This window comes from Olea europaea, chromosome 11 (genome assembly GCF_002742605.1).
Source record: "Olea europaea var. sylvestris chromosome 11, O_europaea_v1, whole genome shotgun sequence".
Classification (NCBI taxonomy): Eukaryota; Viridiplantae; Streptophyta; class Magnoliopsida; order Lamiales; family Oleaceae; genus Olea; species Olea europaea.
In genome coordinates this window covers 10,817,075-10,837,111 of record NC_036247.1, presented here as the reverse complement: position 1 = coordinate 10,837,111, position 20,037 = coordinate 10,817,075, and the positions used below count along the sequence as shown (strand labels likewise).

Below are 20,037 nucleotides of genomic sequence, written 5' to 3'. Positions count from 1 at the left end.
ACATTTTATATTATGAGTCACAGGTAATAATTCAGGTTAAAAATCATATTTCATGTCACCTGTTAAAAAACAAAAGAAAAAAATGTACTATGGAGCAATCCTTAAGGTCACAGTTAGAAGCGGGCAAAACCCGCCAACCCGACCCGAATCAACCGGATTGGGTCGGTTTTTTTTTTTCTTTTTGCGAATTTTGGTCCATGGGTTACCTAATTGGGTCGGGTTGTGGGTTGACAAGGAAACCCGCCCACATAAAAAAAAAAACAGAAACAATGAAACACCACTTAAAAAGCCCTAAATGAGTAAGTTCTCACTCACTACAAAAAATCCCTGAAATCTCTCGTTCCCTCTCTCTTGCTCCCGCTCAAATCATCGACAACAACCATCCTTTTTTTTCGACTGCCTCAAGTCGGTCACTGGATGTGCAGCTCTAGGAAATTCACAAGATGGGTATATTACTTCACTCTTCGTTTTTCAGGTTTTGTAAGTCACAATTTGATGAATTTTTTCCCATCTTTTGAACCCTTTCAAGAGTACTATGATTCAGTGGTGAAATCTTCTTATTTGGCTTTGTTTGGTGAAAATGTATTCTCAGTTTTTAGGTTCAAGGCTGTGCCACGAACTCACAAACAAAGGAAGTCGAGTAAGGGTGTAAGGCTGCTTCTTCTGGTGATGTGAGTCATGTATTTCTTAGTTTTTTTTAATATTCACTTAATGATATATTTTGATTTTTGTTGTTGCATTTGAAAGATAATATTGGGTTTATTCATCTTTTTCAATGGCTCGTCTATCTGAGATGGATTATGAATTTAATCATGAATTAGTAATTATATTTCTTATTTAGCCCCTGTTCAGTTCATTTTGGTAATCTTATTTCTAGCATTTTGATTCTGATTAATGGAAGGACAAATCAAATTCCATTAAGTGCTGTTATTTGTGATTATATTGCTTGTTCTTTTATGGATAATTCGTGTAGTGTTCTGTTTCTTGTTGAAAGATTGAGTGAGATTGATGAGGCTTTGGTTTTGATTAATTGGTACTATACCTTACTGTAAAAAATGGACAAGTTCTTGCCAATCCTTAAATGGACAAGTGAAAGCTTTCTTATTTATTTACGAATGCACTTGTTTAAGCTTTATTGATAAGTTGTCTCAAACCGACCAATCTAACCCAACCCGACCGATACTTGATTGGGTTGGGTTAGGTTTCAACCTTTACACGAGTTGGGTTGGGTAAAATTTCGACCAAACCGATCAAGTTGGATTGGGGAAAAAATTGACCTAACCCAGCCCAACCCACGCCCATGCCTAGTCACAGTTCACTGGTCACAAGTTTGAGTTCACGAGTCACTATCATACTATCATTTTGTATAGTCACAATCTATATAAACAGGTCACGAAACAATATTAACAGGTCACATGTCACGTTTTGTAAAGTCACAGATCAAATTTACAAATCACATTTTATGTTATGAGTCGCAGGTATTCATATGTCAAAAGCCAAATTTCATACATAATCTGTAAAAAAATTTAATCGTGACCAAAGATAATTTGTAACCAATTAATTCAAAAATTTGTGAACAAATTTACAGAGTTGTGATTTTAATATATTTAATTAGAAAAAAATTTTGATTAATTATTTTATAAATAAAATTTTAATAGTTTCATATTTTAAAATTTCAAACTTTATTTCTTAATTTTGAAATTGAGTATATGCATATTCATCTTACATGATTAGGTCACGATTTAATAGAATTGGTTACAAATATAATGAAATTGGTCACAGGTCATTGCCCAACAAAAAAAAATAAAATGGTACAGGTGTGGGTCGTCAAAGGGTCGCGCGGAACTAGACCTGTCGTCGAAGCCAGAGCAGTCATCAGAGGTTCGTTGGAATTTGTCGAGCGGGGTTAGTCGGAATTATCACCGTCGTCGGAGGTGTCGCCGGAGCAGTCGCTGGAGGTAGGATGGGGTGAAAAGAGAAATAGAATGGCTTGAATATAAAATTTGGTGTGGTGATGGCGTGGGAAGGAGGGGAGGGGTAGGGTAAGTAGATTAATTATATTATATGATAATTAAATATTAATAAATTTAATTATTATCTAATTTTTGAAAGGTTTTAAGAAGTTTGCTAATTTTTAAATGTGATTTTTAAATGGTGAATATGTGGTGTTCCCATAAAAAAATGTCCACCCTTTATGCAACCCAATACCACATATTTGGGATAGCACAACTTTTTTCTGGCAGTCTTTTACCTTACATCTCCTTGCACTCGGTGTACCACTTGTGAAAATTGTACGACGAATTTCGTCTATCAAAATATAGAAATCATTACAAATTATATTTTTGAGAAATAAAAGTGATATTATCTTCTTCTAATTGCAAAATTGCAAAAATTTCTTAATTAATGATCTGAATGTTTGAAAACGAGGGGCCACATGTCTTGAATTCTAGTTTTCGAAAATTTAATTTGTTAAAACTTGATTTGTTCGGCACTTGAATTTTTGGGTTTAGACTTTGACTTGAATTTGATTTGATTTGGAAATTTTTTTTGATCTTCTTGGACTTGATTTGAACCTATTTAATCGAAGAAGATTTTGATTTTCTTGGGGTTCACCGAATTTAAATTTGAGAGGATTTCTTTAGCATTTTGTGATTGTCTTTTGTGCTTTCCCTTTTTCTTACATCTTACGGACCATTTGTCCTATTTAAGGAAATGTTTGCGATCAATTTTGGTAACCACTCAGTTATCATCAATTAAAATGAATAATTGAGTAATTATGGTTTCTTTTATTATTATTTGAAAAAATGAGATGTGTCTTTGAATTTTATGGACCTTAGTAGTCTTCGTCTTAATTTAATTGAGCTAATTATTTAGATCGATCCAATTCATTTTATTTATTTATTTTCTATGTCTACAAAAAATAAAAATAAAAAATTATCCTAATAATCTCATACAGAGTATGTTTAGCTAAGCTCAAAAGAACTTTATATGCTCGGTTAAATATGCTAATAAGATGAGAATGAATCCGCAAAGTAAACGAGAAACTACGGACCAACATGAAGTGAGGGAGAACGATTCGAACAAAAAAATTCACATTTACGTAGACGTTATTTTCACAATTTTATAGTTTTCAAAGATTATTTGTTAATAATCCACTGTAATTAGTCAATTGTCACGTTGATTATCATAACATGTGAATCACGAGTGAGATGGGTTATTCCTAGAAGAAAACGTGACAACTGTGTAAGCAATAATTAGCCCCTGTTTGAGCTTTTTCTGGGAATGAATGATTAGAAAATAGCCAAAAATTTAAGTTTATGTGTAATATTTTATGAAAGAATGTGTGATTAAATGGGTTTCAGACAAAAGGTTAAATAGATTTACGTACTTTGTAGTAATTATTTGACATTAAATAACAGATTCACGTAAATGTAATGTCACATGATTAATTTAATTGAATCAATTAAGTGTGACCATCTAGATTGATGCTGACATCACTAATTTTATATAGCATTATTCAATACTATTTAGTGCAAGTTGTGTCTACTTGATATCACATATGACATTAAATGATGAATTCAATTAAATATAAGTATGCACGGTTCAATTGATTAAACTTATCATATGTTGCCGCATAAATTTAGGGTTGGACATATTACCCCCCTTGAAACTTGCTAATTAGGCCAATCCAAACATACCCGAGTAGGTTTTGCGAGATGACGGGTCATTTTTCGGGTTGGCTTGGACCCAACTAGAAAATCTCGATTTTAGATGGTAGCAAAGTAATGACTCAAATCTAGTAAGTCTAATTTAAATACGATTTTTTTTAAAACGCAAAATATAATAATATTAAAATAAAAATTCTCAATTTTTATTTTATTTTAATCAAGGACCACACTGGCCCCCATGTCCCTCCGATGATCGCTATTAGGGGCAATTCAAAAAGAGTAATGTTATTCGTAATCGTTTATTGCGGCAGTCGTCCTATGTGTCATACATATGGTAGGTAATTATTTGATATATTAATGTGGTAGTTTTTTTATTCATTAATGCATCAAATAACTACCTCTCATGTGTATGTCATGTAGGACGATTGTTGTAGTGAACGACTTCAAATAGCATTATTTATTCAAAAAATTGATTTTCAAAAGTAAAATACCTTGAGAAGTCAAATCGATTGATATTTCCAGTTGATTCTTAGCTGGCACTTACCCCCTAAATAAGTTGATGATAAACATTAATACTATCAATAAAGCATTGGCCCGGCCATCGAGGGGAACTATAGTACTATTAGATAACATTATTTTTTCATGGTCAATGTCTTCTTGATTAACTAAACTGTACATGGATGCAAGAATCAAATAGGCAAAACTTCAAGCTAATGAATCCACGGACATCACCATAATAATTCCTAATTCTATTTGGACGAAATAACTTATTTAAAAAGGAAAACCTTTATCTCCATTTTACAAATATATAAATCTATTTACAAAGATAAATGGTAATGAATTTTAATGATCCTGTTTGTGAGTGATTTTTTTCTCCAACTATTTCAGTTGTCATATTTAACTTCTTCTCTCACAGGTGGGCTCCACTTTTCTCCTAACAACCAAAAAATCAATTCTCAAAATCACTCCCAAATAGGCTCTAGAGGTTCATGCCCAAGGGGAAAAGCATTTTGACTATAAGAGCTTGTTTGAGCCACATTATTTTCAAAAAAATACATTTTTCAATAATGATTTGACATCATTTCATCTATACATTCTTCAATAAAGTGTGGACCCCACCCCATGTGAGAGGCATGGACACCATGATGTACAAAAATTATGTACATATAGAATTTTTCATAAAATAATATTACACATAAATCTGAAATTTTTCCTTATTTTTTAATCACACATTTCTCATTGATTTGACATGAATAATACATTTTTTTAATAATACATTTTTTTTCTAGAATGTGACTTAAACATGGACTAAATATTTAATTAATTTATAAATAGCTTGCCGAATATTGGCATAATAATGAAGCTCTGTTTTGAAAAAAAATGAATTTTAGAATAGTGATTTTTTAAAAAACATGTATTTGAAAAAAAAATTGAATTCACGTGTAAAATATTTTATTATGATAATCTATTTTTAAAAATGAGATTAAGCTCTTGTTTGTGCCCTATTTTTTCATCAAAATATATTTTTGAAAAGTAATTTGATATCATTTCAACAAAATATTTTTTAATAAAATAATATTACATATAAATTTAAAATTTTTATTTTTTATTTTTTAAACACACATTTTCCATCATAACCCTATTTAAAAATACAGTTTTCTAGAAAAATGGGCTCAAACAACCCGAAAAAATTATTTTATTGAACATCAGACGTGGCTTAAGTTTGAACCATTCCAATTTGTTGCTGTCAATGTCTGAAGTAGATAATCCCCCTGACATCAGGGCCCAAAGCTTGTCCAATCCATTAATTGCTTTCCCAACAACACTTGTCGCTTGCACGCTTAAATTAGTAGTCATTATATGGGAATATAAAAATTTGAATAATTCTACTCAAACAGGGCCGACAGGCAACCTGCCCGGAGAAACCGGGCTATAGCACGGCTCTAAAAATTTTGAACCAAATACAATAATTTAAGAGTAATTTACAAATTTCGTCCATAATCTTTACCAGAAGTAGCAATTTTAACCTCAACCTTTCAATTCCAACCATTCAAAAATTAGCACATTTCATTCCTATGGACAGTTTTCCATCCAAATTAGTTGTTAAAATACGTCTGCTGACTTCAAATCTACAAATAATTTAATTGAATTTCAGTAATGAAATTGGTGTTGAGAATCTACTTATACATGCACAGCGAAATTTTAAATAATTTTCGATTCTCATCAAGAATCGCCTCTGTGTTTAGATAGAAATTGTGATAAGATTGTACTTTTTCAGATATGCAATCTTTTTGCTTTTCTTTTCGTTCCATCAATCTTGATTCGCCACCATAGCTGTCCAATTATCCAGCCTCCAACGATAATCCACACAGAGAATAAGATTGCAGCTTCTAGGGTTTTCTCTTGTGCCAACAAGAATAATGAAAAACATATGGACCTCAAACCCTAACTATGTATTTATATAAACCCAAACGGGCTCGGCCCGGTCCGATCCAATATTTAATTAATTCAATTAATTAAACCCGATCCGTGAATTAATTAATCCAATTAATTAATTCGAAAATATAAATAACAAATCCAATTAATTAATTTATCCAACGATTGTTAAATTAACCAATTGGCAATTTGCAATCTTTCAATTCTCTTTCGTGTGCGACCCATTAGGTTTCAGACCACGATGGCTAACGACGTGAAATATTATTTTGCTCTAATCAAAATTGATAAATTAAAATACCCTTTTAATTTATCGTCAATTCACACTCGCCGTCTCTGATTGACATCTAGTAATGTGTCAGGGTAATACATGTGACGGGAAATGTCACGTGGTATGACAAAACCAAATTCGTTCGTTTACCATGAAACTATAATCCCTTCATCGATATGATCCGATCAATTACAAGAGATGGAATTGTGTCAATCTCAATCATCGATCATATCTTTCACTTCACTATTAAGTCAATATAAGTCGAAAACTCATTTTCGACTTATGGGTACACCTTGGCCAAGGATTTCATCATCGACTTAATTGAATGAAACGCAGATCGTAATCTCCTACCATCTAAGAGTGACGAATTCTTTATTGATCAATCACAACCTTCATACAATTCTTGACGTACCCGAACGATATCGTATTAGCGGCCCTTTTCAGAGCAACATCCAACACCGCCAAAGTATGACTGTCCTCATATAAGGTACTATGACGACCTCAAGTCAAAGGACCAATTCCACTACCGAACGTTAGAGATTAACCACTGATACTCAGATAGTTATCCATGTGGAATCTCTCGACGGGTCTCCAATGTTTTGTTCTATAACAAAAACATCCACGTGTTCATTTAAGTGTCACCATCTTTAACTTGTGAAATCAGCTACTTACTTCACAAGTAAGAAATGCCACACATGATGGTCTATTCGTAACAACGATATCCGTATTTCGTTATTACTTACGACCACGGACGATTTAAGATTCAATCAGATGTAATTTGTATCTCACAATCACAACTTCTTGTGATTAACAAATTACCAAGATTTGAATCTACGGACTTTATTACTTATTTAATTGTCTATTAATTAAATAATAGATCTGTCATTTAATTGCATTAATTATATATAAAAGTATTTATGTCCAAAGTTAATTGGACCTAGAGCATAATACTTACAATTGGGTGGGTGGATATTTTTGTGCAGCTTGTCCATTGCTTTAGGGACAAGCTCAAACATTGAATTGACCTTATTAGGATTTAATAACTCGTTAATGTGGAAAAAGAAATTGAGTCTTAGAAGGAGACTCGATGATAAATAAATAAATATATATATATATATATATATATATATATATATATGCACATGACTCGTTGTTCGATCAACACATTAGGAAGATAATAAGAATTGATGAATTGTACAGTCAATTTATTTTTTATTTTTCAGTCACAAGGGCATTACAAGCGGAAAAAATAAGATGGATCAAATTTACAATATTTCATTTTGAGTTGTTTTGACTAATGTTTTAAAAATCGACCTAGCTATCACCCAAAAAAGAGAAAACGTTAAGAGTCAAGAGGTTGAACCGGGATCGAATTGGTGATTCTTAACAAATTAAAAATTATACATTTAAAAATTTAATATTTGAACCAGTTCAATCTAGAACAGGTCCTGAATTTTCCAAAAATCGAGCAGTTTAATGGGGGTTTGGGACGGGTTTTTAATTAGGAGTTTTATAAATTTAATCTGACCGATTTTAACCTCGATTCCCAATTTTTCAGGTTGAATCAGTCGGGCCGATCTATAGTCAATAAAACACTGGTTTTGACCCAAATATCAACCATTGGCTTCGTATAAGAAATTCTAGATCAAGTTTTTGATATTTCACTTTAAATCGTCTTGACCCAAATATCTTACCATTTGCTTCCTACAGTCATTTTGTTTTCATTTAGAATTAAAATTCACCACTTCATATCCCCGTAGCCAACTCGATGAAGAATATTGTTTAGCCAACAGGGATAGCAATCCCAAACGGATTATATTTTATTCTCGATTTAACAATTTAAATTGTATTTATAATTTTTTAAATAATTAAAAAATTAAGTAAAAAAATAAATGGAGCACTAGATTGATTTTTTTTTTTTTTTTTTTTAAATACCTGACCTATCCCGACTCTGCCCCGTCCCCGTCTCAATGTCGGTAAAATCTTCAACGAGGAGGGTCGTTCCGGTCCTGTCAAACTCCAAAATTACTGTTTTGAGCTATTGATTAAAATATAATTTATACTCTATTGCTATTTTAATTCATTGTCAGTTTGTCACCATAGTACAAGAGGATGGTAAACAAGCTTTTAGACAAAACACGGTAGAACTAATTTCTAAAAGCCTGTTTGGGCCCGATTTTTTCACCAAAAAATTTAATTTTTTGATCGTTATTTCACTATTTCAGTCGTCATATTTGACTTCTTCTCTCACGGTGGACCCTACTTTTTTTCCTAACGGTCAAAAAATCAATTCTCAAAATCACTCCCAAACAGGCTCTAAATGAGATATTCACTTATTGTCGCTAAAAATTTTATTTATTGTACCATATTTTTAGTGCATTTATGTTTCTTAATTTTTGTTCCTTATTGTGTCTATATTCCTAACCTTTTTCCATAGTGTTCTTATATTCAACTTCTCATTAATTAGCACATTTTGTCTTTAATAATGATTTTTGTCAAAATATTCTATTTTCACACTTTGACATGAGGAAAATATTTTTTATTGCAACTTTGTATTTATTTATTTTTAAAAATATGATGTGGAAAGTAAATTGTTTTATGTCCTTCAATGGATTTTATTTTATTTTTTTGAATATAAACTATTATTAGATACAAGAAGTGTTAACTAATGAAAATGAGGACTTTAAGTGGAATTAAAATATGGTGAAAAAAAAAAACGGAGGTGTGAATATAATTATCCAATTTTAAAATAGTCACAGGCATAATAATAAAATTCGTTAATGACTATTGTAAATTTTGTTAAAAACTTAGAAAGTCATTTTTTTTTTTATCATCAACGCTTCTTTTATTTGAAAAGATCAATATCACGTTATTTTCACCCTAAACATCAAATCATTCATGATTACAACATAAAAGGTTTTCAAAAAACAAAAAAAACAAGAAATAAACACTCCACATAGAAATTATATATAGAATAAACTCCTTATACAGATGATTTTTATAGGAATTTTTACAGATGATGAGATGACAACGTTAAATTAAATAGTTTGAAGTTATTTTTTTATCAAATATAACAAAATTATACCAATTGACAATCTGTCAAATTGTTTGATGAAAATTCATGTACATGTATAGGGATGGCAACGGGCTGGAGCACCCCCTCCCCACGTTGTCTAGCCCAGTCCAAAACCCACACCACCTTGAATTGGGTGGGGCAACTTTTTACCTTATTTGTTGTCTTGTTTAATTTTTTATATTTTTTGCATTTTCAAAATTTTGAATTATGTTATTATTAGCAAATAAAATACAAATTCAAAATGAGCTTTATCGAGTGAATTGTCTAGAAATAACATTTTTTTAAATTTTTTTTCCTTCACGAGGTGGGGTATCCTCTGCCCCCCAACCTATTCAGAGCGAATTTTTTGCCCCATTCTGGACGGGGTGGGCGGAATTTTTTTCCACAACTACATATGTAGCCCCTATTTTTTGAAGTAAAAATTTGTGGAATAGTTTTTTTTTTGTTTTTTAAATGATTGGTTGAAAAAGAAGTAAAAATTTTCGATTTATGTGCAATATTATTTTATGAAAGATTGTGTAATTGAAAATAGAAGAGAAAAAAATAAAATGTAATGAAGGCAAACTGGGGCGTAATATAAAGTACATGCCCTCTCAGTTTCTTCCTAGATTTATAAGCATTTTTTCTTTTTTCCACTTTTCTTACTCTCAAGAAGAAAAAGACAAACCCTATTCTTCTGTTGCTTGCTCTCTACACGTAATAAAAATTGAAAGCCCAAAAAAGGAAACATATGGATTTATACATCTAATCGCAACCAAGAAGTTTATCCACTTGCCTCGATTACAGCAAAAAAATAAAAATAAAAAAATTCATCTTGTCCCTTTCAAATTTTCTTGGATTACAACTGGAGTATAATACTTTGTTTTCAAGATCTTCGACAACCAACAAAAGGAAAAAATGATGACAAGACATCAACAAGATCATCAGTCCAAGATTTTGTACGAGTTATCAGCTTTGGTTTTGAATATTATCCGGTCACCTCCGACTCCGATTGATTTCTCCGATGAGATCCAACCCCGCCGCCGTCCTCCGTTGAGGAGTGAGCCGGTGATGCAACAGATTACGCCGGCTGGATTTGCATCTCTGCTTCTTGGGATTTCTTTGTCTTTAATGCTGTGTGGATCGGTGACATTTTTTATTGGGTTTATGTTGATGCCTTGGGTTCTTGGATTGGTTATGTTACTTTACTTTGTTGGAATGGTTTCGAGCCTTTCTATGATCGCACGAGCCATTTTGTGTTATGGTTCTGCTCCTTCTTCGCCCAGAAAAGATGTCCTTTGTGAGAATTCTGGTTAATCCTCAATTTTACATTAAATTGGGGGATAAGCTTGTGAAGAAGCAAGCTATCCCCGTCCCGACCGGCAGCTGCTAGCTTGCCCCATCTCTCCTAAACTTCCCCCGGTGTTCGGCCCGAGCTGTATGAGGCAGAAACTCGTGCCACGTACGGTTCGGAGGCCGAGCCCTTTGCAAGAATTCTGGTTAATCCTCAATTTTACATTAAAGATTCAATTTTTTCTTTGTCAGTTTATTTTTTGGTAATTTTGTTCTATCTGTGGAAATTCTCGCTTGGTTTTTTTAGTGCTCTATCTGTTTTCAGCTGAGAATGTTTGGTAGTGCTCAAAATTCACTTTTTTTTTACGGTATATTTACTTTTAACAACAGCCAAAATTGCCATATGACTTACTATTGGTTATCGGAGCAATGGGATGTAATTTTTTGCTTCACCCCAGAAGATTTTTATTTTTTTGCTATTTGTTTGGATTCTGTGGATTTTTCTTTTCTGATTGGAAATTCTACATATGATTTTAAGATTAACAAGATTCTTTGAACTTAGTATTTCTAAATCTGGCAAATTTGTTTAGTTTTCGTTGGTCTTTATTTGGATTTGTTATTTTATCAGTTGAAGATATGAATGTCTGAAATTGACCAATTCATTTGTTGTTTTCAATTTCGGGAGAAAAGAAAAGTAATTTTGTTAATAAGTTCTATGCTTTTAGTGTCAATTTTGAGTTTATGATTGTTTTGTAAAGTATGATTAGTGATTCTTTGAATAATCTGGTTAGTTGTCGCTTATCAGAACCCCATTGTTCAACTTCTTTTAGGGACTTCTAGTTTGTTTATATTCGTCTTTGTTTATTGCTGTCTTCCTTCCTGATGCAGCACGAAACGTCTACAAGTCTACTGAAGGAAAATATTTGAAAGTAGAATTTGAGTTTTATCTAGATTTTAGTAGTTTTATCTAGTTCAATATTATCAATGTTATTTTTCATTGCAAGTTTGTTTAGATCAGAAGTTTTGGAAGTGCTTTCTCTATGTAAAGTGTTAAATATATCATTAGCCACTCAATTTTATACTTAGTGTCACGATGACCATTCAATTTGATTTTGTTTCAACACAGTCATCCAACTCTACATTCAGTATCCCCATGGTTATCTAATTTGATTTTATTTCACTTCGGCCGTCCAATGTTATAAACGTTTCACTATAACCACCCAAATTCTTTTCACTATTTTCACTAAATTTAAAAAGGATAAAATGATAATTTTGTATTGTATATAAAATAAATTAAAAAACGAAACTTTTTTTATTTGAAGAACTTTTTCTTAAATAAGTTTTTATTTTATTTTTCTAAGTAACATTTTTTAAAAATAAGTTTTTATTTATTTTAAAAACATTTTATTGAAATTAAGTTTCATTTTTTTAAGGAGCCTTTTAAAAAAAAAACTGTTTATTTTATTTTATTTTTCTAAGTATATATTTTTTTAAAAAAAAAATTGGATAATTTTCTATTTTATTTTAAAATTATTTTTTAAATAAGTTGTAATTTATTTTTTAAGTAACTTTTTTTAAAAATACGTTTTTATTTTATTTTATTTTTTAAATATATTATTTTTTTAAAAATTTTAAATTTTTTTTTTTTGGATATAATTTGAAGTTATCGTTTTACCCCTTCTATAATATATGAAATTGAGTGGTCATAGCGAAATAAAATCAAATTAAGTGGCCTTGATGATACTAAATATAAATTTGGGTGGTCATGGTAAAATAATAACTTTGTATTGTATATAAAATAAATAAATAAACGAAATAAATTTTTTTTTATTTTAAGAATTTTTTCTTAAATAAGTTTTTATTTTATTTTTCTAAGTAACATTTTTTAAAAATAAGTTTTTATTTATTTTGAAAATGTTTTATTAAAATTAATTTTCATTTTTTTATGGAGCCTTTTTAAAAAATAATAATAATAACTGTTTATTTTATTTTATTTTTCTAAGTATATATTTTAAAAATGTTTTTTTAGATAATTTTTTATTTTATTTTAAAATTATATTTTAAATAAGTTGTAATTTATTTTTTAAGTAATTTTTTTAGAAATACGTTTTTATTTTATTTTATGTTATTTTTTAAATAGTGTTTTTTAACTAAGTCTTTATTTTATTTTATTTTTTAAATAAGTTTTTATTTTATTTTTAATTTTTTTTTGGTATAATTCAGAGTTATCGATTTACCCCTTTTATAATATATGAAATTGAGTGATCATAGCGAAATGAAATCAAATTAAGTGGCCTTGATTATACTAAATATAAATTTGGGTGACGATGGTGAAACAAAATCAAATTGAGTGACCATGATGACACTAATTATAAAGTTGAATGGCCATCGATAGATTTAGAGGGTGTTTGAGAGATATTTTTATGTAAAAATGCATTTTTGAATAGTAAATTGATGGGAGATGCGTGGTTGAAAAATAAGGAATTTTTTTTATTTACGTGTAATATTATTTTAATAAAGAATATGTGGTTGAAAAGAATAGAGAAAAATACATTTAAAAAAAGGGGTACCAAACGGGGCTTAAACCCTATATAAAGGTACTTAGGTTTTAGTTTTTAGAAACTTTAATATATGGATAAATTGATTTCCTCTTGGCCTAATTTGTTCTTCTTGGATCCCTTTTTCTTTATGGTTCCTGTTTCCATTCTTCGTTATCAAGTTATTACAAGAGTTGTAAATAGATCGAATATACCCAAATTCGATCCGATCTATTGAGAATAATTATCTGTGATATGATAATTCAACGGATATTTGATTGTTAAATCCATATTTGATCTGTTATGTTATTAGATATCGGATTCGAAATTGAAAAAAATTAGAAAGATAAAGATTTTATATAAAAAAATGAAGATAAAACTTTGGTATAGCCCATCTTAATATGGAAAGATTCCCTCTTTTTAAATTTTTATTTAGCTTTTAGGGGGTGGGTGAGGTGGGGTATAGGGCCAACCTTAACAATGGAGTAACCTTAACTCATATGAATCTCTGTCATTCTTGGAAGTTGGAAGCTACCTTTCACTTGAAGAAATCCAATTCTTTGAGCACTGAATTTCTAACTATGGCCCTGTCTGGCTGTGATTTTAAGCTGAATTTGGACCGTTGCTGATCAAAAATTGCACCGTTGGACAATTTTTTAATGGAAATATTCTGACATCTTTGCAGTACAACAACAGGCCATTTACTCTCATTTTTCCAATATTACCCTCGTCATTACACACTCTCAACTGCCAAGATTCTCTCCTCCTTTTCCTTGCACCGGCACCTCACATTTCGCATATTTCTCTCCCTACAAACACCCGATGAAGAACTTCCAGATCTAGTCGTAAATATTTTTTTCCTTCAATTAGCGCTCTGGCAACACAAAGAAGGAAAAATGATAATTTTGTATTGTATATAAAATAAATTAAAAAACGAAACTTTTTTTATTTGAAGAACTTTTTCTTAAATAAGTTTTTATTTTATTTTTCTAAGTAACATTTTTTAAAAATAAGTTTTTATTTATTTTAAAAACATTTTATTGAAATTAAGTTTCATTTTTTTAAGGAGCCTTTTAAAAAAAAAACTGTTTATTTTATTTTATTTTTCTAAGTATATATTTTTTTAAAAAAAAAATTGGATAATTTTCTATTTTATTTTAAAATTATTTTTTAAATAAGTTGTAATTTATTTTTTAAGTAACTTTTTTTAAAAATACGTTTTTATTTTATTTTATTTTTTAAATATATTATTTTTTTAAAAATTTTAAATTTTTTTTTTTTGGATATAATTTGAAGTTATCGTTTTACCCCTTCTATAATATATGAAATTGAGTGGTCATAGCGAAATAAAATCAAATTAAGTGGCCTTGATGATACTAAATATAAATTTGGGTGGTCATGGTAAAATAATAACTTTGTATTGTATATAAAATAAATAAATAAACGAAATAATTTTTTTTTTATTTTAAGAATTTTTTCTTAAATAAGTTTTTATTTTATTTTTCTAAGTAACATTTTTTAAAAATAAGTTTTTATTTATTTTGAAAATGTTTTATTAAAATTAATTTTCATTTTTTTATGGAGCCTTTTTAAAAAATAATAATAATAACTGTTTATTTTATTTTATTTTTCTAAGTATATATTTTAAAAATGTTTTTTTAGATAATTTTTTATTTTATTTTAAAATTATATTTTAAATAAGTTGTAATTTATTTTTTAAGTAATTTTTTTAGAAATACGTTTTTATTTTATTTTATGTTATTTTTTAAATAGTGTTTTTTAACTAAGTCTTTATTTTATTTTATTTTTTAAATAAGTTTTTATTTTATTTTTAATTTTTTTTTGGTATAATTCAAAGTTATCGATTTACCCCTTTTATAATATATGAAATTGAGTGATCATAGCGAAATGAAATCAAATTAAGTGGCCTCGATTATACTAAATATAAATTTGGGTGACGATGGTGAAACAAAATCAAATTGAGTGACCATGGTGACACTAATTATAAAGTTGAATGGCCATTGATAGATTTAGAGGGTGTTTGAGAGATATTTTTATGTAAAAATGCATTTTTGAATAGTAAATTGACGGGAGATGCGTGGTTGAAAAATAAGGAATTTTTTTTATTTACGTGTAATATTATTTTAATAAAGAATATGTGGTTGAAAAGAATAGAGAAAAATACATTTAAAAAAAGGGGTACCAAACGGGGCTTAAACCCTATATAAAGGTGCTTAGGTTTTAGTTTTTAGAAACTTTAATATATGGATAAATTGATTTCCTCTTGGCCTAATTTGTTCTTCTTGGATCCCTTTTTCTTTATGGTTCCTGTTTCCATTCTTCGTTATCAAGTTATTACGAGAGTTGTAAATAGATCGAATATACCCAAATTCGATCCGATCTATTGAGAATAATTATCTGTGATATGATAATTCAACGGATATTTGATTGTTAAATCCATATTTGATCTGTTATGTTATTAGATATCGGATTCGAAATTGAAAAAAATTAGAAAGATAAAGATTTTATATTAGTCCACTTCTAAGCCCTAGAATTAAGGCCCTGTCTGGCTGTGATTTTAAGCTGAATTTGGACCGTTGCTGATCAAAAATTGCACTGTTGGACAATTTTTTAATGGAAATATTCTGACATCTTTGCAGTACAACAACAGGCCATTTACTCTCATTTTTCCAATATTACCCTCGTCATTACACACTCTCAACTGCCAAGATTCTCTCCTCCTTTTCCTTGCACCGGCACCTCACATTTCGCATATTTCTCTCCCTACAAACACCCGATGAAGAACTTCCAGATCTAGTCGTAAATATTTTTTTCCTTCAATTAGCGCTCTGGCAGCACAAAGAAGGAATTTTTTTTGCAGTACAACAACAGGCCATTTACTCTCATTTTTCCAATATTACCCCCGTCATTACACACTCTCAACTGCCAAGATTCTCTCCTCCTTTTCCTTGCACCGGCACCTCACATTTCGCATATTTCTCTCCCTACAAACACCCGATGAAGAACTTCCAGATCTAGTCGTAAATATTCTTTTCCTTCAATTAGCGCTCTGGCAGCACAAAGAAGGAATTTTTTCCCCGTCAAATCCTATTGTCTGAGAATTTTTTTCCCCCGTCAAATACGGACTCGTGTTAGGCGGTAGACGACGACGAACCTGCTTGCCGGAATACAGCTTGTGAGCTCACAACATGGACCCATATGTCCCCTCAGTAAGTGTTTTCAGTTCCAAATTTGTTATTGCACCTACAGAACACACAATTTTGAACTGAACCCAACTTATTTAACGAACTCGTCTTCGCCGTTTCTTGTCACGGACGGGTGGAAACGTAAATTCGTACTCCTCCAACCCTTTTCCCAGCATGACCCAACCAGTACCACCAACGCGCAAGCACGCCCAATGGAATCCACATGAGAACCGGATTTTCATTGCTGCGTGCGAGACGGTGATAGCCGACGGTCACCGTAACGGAAAGTGTTTCACGAAACACGGATGGGACCAACTCATCCGTTTGTTCAATTCGAACTCCGGTCACTGTTGGATGAAGCAGCAGCTGAAGAATCATTGGGATGGTCTTCGAACGAAACACAAACGTCTGATGGAGCTTATTCACAATACTGGAGTGGAGTACATCTCCAAAACGGGATATATTGCTGCTTCCGACGACTGGTGGGAGAGAAACATGAAGGTACACTGCTTAATATGGTCATTTTTTGCATTTTACAAATTGAATTGCTTTCAAACTGGGAAACTCGTGCAATGTCCTGCTATTGATTTTCTATTCACTATGGACCCTCTCCAGTCAGCATCTTCATAGTTCTCAGGATCCTAATATTCATTCTTTTTGCATAGACTTGCCAAGGGATTTTCTTAAATTTTTAGGTTCAATGATTGGAATTTAATCATGAAAATAGTGCGAAAAAAGTAAAACTGTTAGATCTTGAAGAAGGAGACATGATATGCTGTCCTTATGCGTGTTTGGCCCTCGTAAATATTGTCGTCTGTGTTCAATATATATCAGTAATCCAAATCCAAGACTTTGGAGTAATTAGGTGAGTTTCACTAGAAATGTTGTGTAATTAGGCTGTGTTTACAGTCAGAAATCCTAAATATATTGGCCCCATACGGGATAAATAGCACATTCAAGAGGGAAAAAAAGAGAATCGATCGCCTCATAAGATCAGGAAAATAGTCAGTTTTATTCTTAAGATTCCAGCTGTATACACATGGGATGACGTTTCTTTATTATAAATCACCAACATGAAAAACTATTGATTTGTCTCCTCAGACTTGTAATTTCAATTTCAAGTGACTATTGAATGGCTTTGAGGCATGGGGCTCTGTTTCTTCCAACACTCAAGGTGACTTACTGACTATTACTTTCGATATGCACAACACAGTTTATTTTTCAAATTTTGCCTACACAAGGTTCTATGCTATGTTGAAACCATTGCTGTTTTGAAGCATTTTGATGTTCAACTTCTTCTGCATGTGTAACAGGAAAATAAGGACTACAAAGAATTCAAAGGCAAAGACTGCAAGGAGGTGTACAGCCTCAAGGTGCTATTCGGGGATGCATATGACAATGATAAGTATGCAGTCACACCCTCAACAATGTGCAGGACAGGCTTCTCCATGTTCGAAGATAGTGGACTCGAGGACCTACACGACAGTCAACCGCTTGACGAGGAAGGCATCGGGTCAAGTGATGAGAGCGAGAAAACAAAATTGGCTGGATCCAGTGCGGACATGTCGAGGCCGCAAAGTGGGGATAAACGTAGGTCTGGCGGCAATAGCAAAAAAGGTAAGAGAGCAAAAATGTCCACCTCGGATGTATCGAACGCTGTTAACCGTGCTTCCACTGCCAGTGAAAAGGTAGCAGCTACAATCAACAATTTGCTGGGTCCTAATGTTCCAGACGCGCAAATGCTCATGAACGAGATGTTGTCGACTGGCCGACTGCACAAGAAAACTGATATGTACTTCTGGACGTTGAGCTTCCTGTCACTGAGGCGTAATAGGGAGATACTTGCAATGTAGGAAGACGCGAACGACAAACTGGACTGGGTCGAGTGGAGCTGGCTGGAGCACAGAAAGGCTCATCCGAAGTGAAATCTGCGGCACGGAAAATTTTCCCCTTACAGCAGTTTTATGTAGACATTTTTAATTGTGTGTTGTTTTTACATTTTCGTTTCGGCATGTCTATGTGAACAAAAATGGGACTTTACTACTAAGTGATCTCACGAATCCACAACTGCAATGAAATATTTCATGTCACTTTCAAAAGATTATGTACCTGTTGCCATTGCATGCCAATTACTATACGTGCCTGAACATTAATTCATTCCAAGGGTCCTATTCAAACAATGACCCACAGTTAGTACACTGACCATCAATTGAGTTAAGAATCTTTTTTTTTTCATGAGCTTTTCTTCCTGCCAATGTCCATTTTAATTTGTACTAATGACAGTAATCCGTGGAGCAACGTCTATTAAAGAGAAAGTGCAACCAATCCCTTCCATTCTCACAAAAAACTTGAACTTCCAAGGAACGTAGCTTGGGTTTTTTTTTCAGTGCTTCTTTTGCAATTACTGAGTGAAAATGGCGAATTTCAATTTCAACTGTGTGCTTCTGCCGTCCTCTGAATGTGAAGATGAGATCGGGGATGAGGAACTTCTGCAAGAGCTCGAAGAGGACATCATCGAGTGGTTTCGCTACTGCAGAATGTCCTTTATAGATGTGGCAACTTACTATCGCGAACAGAGACGTCGAATTAAAAGATTTCCCTTCGCGAGGAACGGACACATGTTTATGCTAGATGCCATGCAATGTAATCCCGAACAGTGTTATGCAGAATTCAGGATGTATCCTGCCATGCTGAGTACGTTCACTCATATACTCCGTGACGAATATGGACTGTGTAGTGGCCAGCAAGTTGATGTGTATGAACAAGTTGGAATGTTTTTATGCATATTAGCCCATGGAAAGGCCTACAGACAGGTTCGAACTTTGTTCAATCATTCTTTGCAAACTATTGGGCACTATTTCAAAATTGTGCTTGATGCCGCATGCGAATTTGCTATACGCCTCGTTAGACCTGATCCAAACTATAATCACGATGCGGAGCATCACGTACCAAATTTGAACCAGCATCCGCTATTCGAGAATTGCATAGGTGCAATTGACGGAACGCACGTGCAAGCTATCTTGCCGCGGGACGAACGAGTAAATTTCATCGGACGCAAGGGCATTCCAACACAAAATGTTCTGGCAGCATGTGATTTTAATTTATGTTTCACATTTGTGCATGCAGGGTGGACGGGAACAACGCATGATTCACGCATGTTGGCTCGGTCTATACATAGTCCTGAAATTGATTTTCCCCATCCTGCCCCGGGAAAATTTTATCTTGTCGACTCAGGATTCGCCCATAGACCTGGGTACATGGCTCCATACAAGGGTTCTGATATACTGTATCATTTTCAGCAGTTCTACGACGGTGAGACGGGTCGTAGACGAAACTTTCGCAACGCACGTGAGAGATTTAATTTCAGGCATTCGTCGTGCAGAAACGTTATTGAGCGTGCCTTTGGTGTGTGGAAATTTCGGTGGAAAATACTCGATCGTATGCCCAGTTATAATTTCAAAATGCAAACTGCTGTTGTCCTAGCCACGATGGGTATACACAACTTCCTTCGACGGGCAGGAGTTGTCGACGAAGCGTTCACAAGGATGGAGACAGATCCGGACGCGGCAGAGGT

The 20,037-nt window shown here is 32.3% G+C and overlaps 2 protein-coding genes across 2 annotated transcripts; both read left to right on the top strand.

Annotated features, from left to right (window-relative positions):
- The first annotated feature begins 10,074 nt into the window (after positions 1-10,074).
- Positions 10,075-11,664, top strand: LOC111403360. Its single transcript, XM_023031838.1, has one exon. It carries the CDS (start codon positions 10,346-10,348, stop codon positions 10,742-10,744), a length of 399 nt encoding a protein of 132 aa, XP_022887606.1. The 5' UTR covers positions 10,075-10,345; the 3' UTR covers positions 10,745-11,664.
- A 4,474-nt stretch (positions 11,665-16,138) lies between these two features.
- On the top strand, positions 16,139-18,543 carry LOC111403359. Its single transcript, XM_023031837.1, has 3 exons — positions 16,139-16,964; positions 17,565-17,637; positions 17,777-18,543. The coding sequence occupies exons 2-3, from the start codon at positions 17,596-17,598 to the stop codon at positions 18,314-18,316; spliced, it is 582 nt and encodes a 193-aa protein (XP_022887605.1). The 5' UTR covers positions 16,139-16,964; positions 17,565-17,595; the 3' UTR covers positions 18,317-18,543.
- Positions 18,544-20,037: the final 1,494 nt, after the last annotated feature.